This window comes from Orycteropus afer, unplaced genomic scaffold, assembly GCF_000298275.1.
Source record: "Orycteropus afer afer isolate SDZICR_OR568_19922 unplaced genomic scaffold, OryAfe1.0 scaffold00723, whole genome shotgun sequence".
Lineage (NCBI taxonomy): Eukaryota > Metazoa > Chordata > Mammalia > Tubulidentata > Orycteropodidae > Orycteropus > Orycteropus afer.
The window spans coordinates 362,306-367,811 of record NW_006922310.1 but is presented as its reverse complement, the minus strand read 5'-3'; the positions used below and the strand labels follow the sequence as shown (position 1 = coordinate 367,811).

Sequence of the window (5,506 nt, the reverse complement as noted above, 5' to 3'; positions counted from 1 at the left end):
AGTTACCTCTTTCCAGTGTCCATCCCTCCATACTCTCCTGCCCCCTGAGCTGTCTCCCTGTGCATAAGCAGCCCTTCCTTCTCCCATGATTGTTCAAGAGATAGTCTTTTTAAGGAAACATTCTAAAGCATTTATAGAAGAAATGAAATCCTTTCTCAGGTGTGCTTCAGCATAGTTTGTGGGAGGTAGCGTGTTGTAGAATAGGTAGGTATATATTGGTGAAGCAACACTGGCCATAAGTTCAAACATATACAAACTTTCTGGTTTGTATATGTTTGAAAATGCTGTAGTACCATAGTGTTTAGTAGTTAAGAGAGCATGGATTTACTCTCTGTGCAGTTTCTTCTCTGATCCTCAGTTTTTTATTTTTTAAATTTTAAAATGGCAGTACTTACACAATTATATATTAATTAAGTAATACTTTCATAGTCATTAAGTAATTAAGTAATAATCTTAGTTACTGAGTTTGCTCTGGATAGAGATTGTGATAAGACAGCAAAATTATATACCTCCCCCCGTGTATTTAATTAAGCTTTAAGTGAGGAATGTTAATTTATTTCTTTTCCCTTTGCAACAAATGGTAGGGATTACATATTCTTGTAATGGTTTTGAGCTAGTGGGTCTCAAACCATTTTTTTTTTTAATTTTCTCCCTTTCAGAAAACACATTTACAGTGTTTTTAACTGTGCATCCTATTCACATTGTAGGCAGGACACTTCTTGTAAAGTATCTTTCATATTATAGAACATTTTTATTTATGTTTACATCCCCCTTCTGACTTCATTAAATATCAGTTCTGACCTGTCATTATAACAACCTAAATGCCCTTGCACAGTTTCAAAATGTCTTCTAGAGGAATTAAACCATTCCTGGTTGGGAGCCATCTGTCTATGTAGATTTTATTGGTGATGCTATAGATCAGTTTGTAGCATTGTTTGACACTTTTCCTGTAACCTATACCTAATGCATTTGTTTTGAGAGATATAGTATGAGAACTCTTGAGCTAAATTACTGCCCTTTCCACAGTTCAAAGTCCTGTGGAACATTTTGATTTTGGAAAATTTACTCGGTCTCTCTACTGGCCTTATCAAATCAAAATATTGGATTGTGTTATGAGAGTAAATATGTCTCTATTTAGGAAAATTGTGTAGGTAAGAGTGATTGATACTCCACTATTGCTTTTATAATTTCTTTGAAGTTAACTGTCAACAACTTCCTTTCTTGTAGGTGATAGAAATTGAAGATGCTTCACCCACCAAGTGTCCAATAACAACCAAATTGGTTTTAGATGAAGATGAAGAAACCAAAGAACCTTTAGTGCAGGTTCATAGAAATATGGTTATCAAATTGAAACCCCATCAAGTGGATGGTAAGATAACTATATGTTGAATAAATCATTTTTAGTTAAATTTTACCTGTATTGCAATGTTTCCCCCATGCCTCACATTCTGCTAAGCACCAGCGTTATATTGATGAACAAAATAAATATATTTCCTCCCCTTATGGAATTCTAGGAGGATCACGAACAACAAAAATAAAGAAATGATTAAAAACATAATGTGTTATAAAAGATGAAGGAAATGCTACTTGCAAGTAGGTATATATAGCAAGTGGATTTAAGCTGTTCACCTAGTGTGCAATGGTAGGCTAAGAGCGTTGGGGTTAGGGAGTAGAGATGGGCATTTCACTGTCATCCAGTCAATCTCAATTTACAGCTACCCTATAGGACAGAGTAGAACTGCCTCATAGGGTTTCCAAGGATGTAATCTTTATGGAAACAAAATGCCACAACTTTTTTCCATCTGGTAGATTTAGACAGCTGACCTTTCAATAAGTAGCCGAATGGTTAACCATTGTGCCAAACTTTGTTCAGGTTATGCTATTTTAGGTATGTTTTCAATAATATTCCTAAATTATCGTTAGAAAGATTCCAAACTGTCCCTTTATCCTGCTTTACTAGAATGGGATTAATAATTTAGTTTTGACTGTGTGTGTGAATGATCCATAAGGGAATTTCTGTGTTGCCTGTTCCTTGGTTAGCTAGCCCCCTTTCTTCCTCAGCCTTTTACTGTTGAATGTGGAAATGATGAATCGTCTTGAATTTTTTTTTCCTGATTGACTCATGAAAGTGTATTTGATAGAAAGCTGTTCCCTCTTTGGATAAAGTTTCTATTTTAGAATATTCATATGTGTATTTGGACCTTCCTAGGTAATAGAGAAGGTCTGTCATAAAAATCATGTTTTTGTGTGTTTAAATTTACTGTTTTGTTTCTAATTTACCTTATCTGAAAAAAAGTCCATTTACATTTAACAAATTCTTTAGCTCTGAATGTTTTCTTTTACCTTGTTTCTTAGACATTCTTAATGTGTTTATGTGGGAAAGTTTTGGCTTGAATCTTTAAATTGAACTTAATGAAGATGTCACTTTTAGGTGTTCAGTTTATGTGGGATTGCTGCTGTGAGTCTGTTAAAAAAACAAAGAAATCTCCAGGTTCTGGATGCATTCTTGCCCACTGCATGGGCCTTGGTAAGACTTTACAGGTAAGAACTAAAGAACATGAAAGTGTTCTGTTTTAGTGCTTTCATTAATCCAGAAGTATATATTGTGTTCTGGTATGTCCCAGGCACAGTTGTAGAGGTTTGAGTTAAAGCAGTGAGGATCATCAAGATCTCTATCCTCAAATAGTTTATATTTTAGTGGGAGAGAAAGACATTACGAAATACATACTTAGATGTGATTAGTGTTAAGAGGGACTAGTAATATAGAGTTAGGGAAGGCATTTTTTAGGTGGTGATGTTTGAACAGAGACCCTAAAGAAGTACGGGGTGGGATTATAGGCATAGGCAACAACTACAAAGACTAAAGTGAAATGAATTTCTTTTACAACTTTTAAATGTCTCTGATTCTATAATAAATAAGAATGTATGTTTCATTATTAAAATTATTGCATTTATTAATTGTAAGTATTGTAGCAGAGATTTGATATCAGTGAATATATATGTATTTATAAATCAGAATGTAATTATTCAGTGAGTTAGGACATTTTAAAATGGAAAGTACTATATAACATAATTCTCTTGTAAATAAACATTGGTGTTTGCTGGAAGGCACTAGGGAAGTTTTGTGCAGCTCAGCGACCAGGGTAGTAGTTGTCTTAGAATGGTAACATCTTATATTATTCATGTTGATATTATTTATTATTATAATATAATACGTAATATTATAATACAATTCATATTGATCATAGAACAATTGAGGTTTAGAGTTGAGTGCCCTTATTTTACTTATCGTGTCTTTCCCTATACTTTGTCTGGTTTAGAAATTATGACCTTTGATTGCTTGCTTTATACTTTAAAATAAAACAAAACTGACTATTAAATTATAGATTGATTTATTAATTTTTTGTGAATACTTTATTCAAGATGATAACTTAATCTATTTTCCTTTAGGTGGTAAGTTTTCTTCATACAGTCCTTTTGTGTGACAAATTGGATTTCAGCACAGCTTTAGTGGTTTGTCCCCTTAATACTGCTTTGAATTGGATGAATGAATTTGAGAAGTGGCAAGAGGGATTAAATGATGATGAGAAGCTTGAGGTATTATATTTTAAATGTTAAATGTTTTCTATTTTTAAATAATTGTGAATGAGATTTATAGAGAAAGAAAAAATTTGTTAATTGTCAGTGATGCATGTTTCAGTGGAGAGATTTAGTATTTATATATTCTTAATAGCTAATTTAAAAATCTTTATTTTCCCCCAAAAGGTCTCTGAATTAGCCACTGTGAAACGTCCTCAGGAGAGAAGCTACATGCTGCAGCGTTGGCAAGAAGATGGTGGTGTAATGATTATAGGTTATGAGATGTACAGAAATCTTGCTCAAGGAAGAAATGTGAAGAGTCGGAAACTTAAAGAAATATTCAACAGAGCGTTGGTTGATCCAGGTAAGATATTATCAAGCATTGAGATAAAGATGGAAGTTGAATTAAAAAAAAAATTATGTGTTTTATTTAACAAATATTTATTGGGCAACTTCCAAGTTGTTGGTTTTTGTTTGTTGATCTTTCAGGTTTTTGTCTTTTTTGACTCTTTAGTCTCATTCCATTAAAGTAAAATAACTAATGTTGACAGCTGTTCAGAATTCAATTGTGGAGTCTGGAAGTGTTTGGAAGTCTTCAAGGGAGACCTTGTAAATAAGTAAAAATGAATCAAGTGACTGTCAGAATTGCAGATTCTTCCAAATCTGAATATTAGGTGATAACAAGAGCTTTCTCCATACTCTGAAAATATTTCTTAAGTCTCATACCAAACTTTGTGTCTTAGAAGAATTGTGGCATACTCAACTTCTACGTATTAAACATTTGTCACTATGGGAACTTATTATTTGCAATGCTGTCTATTCAATGATAGTAAGCAGATGTGAGAGCCAAATATTTCATTCTTTTTGGCCACGTGGAGAAGTAGCAAGTTATACTATCTATAAAACTAAAAATTCAAATTATTTCTTATGTAAGAGTCTTAATTTGTTATGTCATTTTTTTTCTAATTTATCTCATTGTATCTTACTAATACACTATTGAGGCTTTAGATGATTTTGAAGAGTATGAATAACTGTCAATATCTAATTAACAATATTCTTTAGAATCCACAGCTTTTCGTCTCTCTCTCTCTCTCTCTCTTTTTTTTTTTTTTTTTAAATTACTGTGATTTAGGGAGCCCTGCTAGCATAGTGCCTAAGGCACTTGACTGATAACCAGAAGGCTGGAGGTTTAAACCTACCAGCCACTCCTCGGAAGGACGATGGGACAATCTACTTCTATAGTGACACTCCCTCGGAAACCCATGGAGGGGTCGCTGTGAGTCAGGTCTGACTCGATGGCACATAACAACACCAACAACATTTTGATTTAGGTGAAAATTTACAGACCAAATTAACTTTCCATACAGCAGTTCATATACAATTTGTCTCATGACACAGACCACAATTCACCACAGTACAACCGCTCCCCTCCCACTTCCTCCTGGCAGTCACCTCTTCCCTGTGTACATCCTTCCATGAACCCCTGTGCCCTGAGCTGTCTCCTGTGCATAAACAGCCCTTATTTCTCCCATGATGGTTTTCTCCAAGGAGTGTATCTACTTCATGTAAATGTTTAACTTATATGCCTGTCTTTTGTTTGGCTAGAAGCCACAGGTATGGGTTAAATTCCAGACCTGAAGGGTAGCTAGTGGCCATAGTCTCAGTGGTTCTACCAGGCTCTGTCAGAACAGCAAACCTAGTCCACCCCCTTTTTTTTCTTGCAAATGATTTTGAGTTCTGTTCCACTTTGTTCTCCTGCTCTGTCCAGTATCTCATACATAGATTCCCTTCCAAGTGGTTGATAGTGGTAGCTGGGCACCATCTAGTTGTTCTGGTCTCATAGTCGTATAGGCTGCAGATCAGATGGTGTACCAGTTGCTAGGACTAATTGCTTTCATGAATTTTTGGTTTTCTTCATTCTTCTTTG

The 5,506-nt window shown here is 34.5% G+C and overlaps 1 protein-coding gene across 1 annotated transcript in view; it reads left to right on the top strand.

The window, feature by feature from the left end:
- ATRX (ATRX chromatin remodeler) overlaps positions 1–5,506 on the top strand; it is a 474,500-nt gene that overhangs the window by 167,910 nt on the left and 301,084 nt on the right. Inside the window, exons 16-19 of the mRNA XM_007957255.2 lie at positions 1,228–1,369; positions 2,432–2,541; positions 3,451–3,597; positions 3,766–3,943. Coding sequence (XP_007955446.1) covers positions 1,228–1,369; positions 2,432–2,541; positions 3,451–3,597; positions 3,766–3,943 — 577 coding nt within the window. The remainder of the gene's footprint in view (positions 1–1,227; positions 1,370–2,431; positions 2,542–3,450; positions 3,598–3,765; positions 3,944–5,506) is intronic.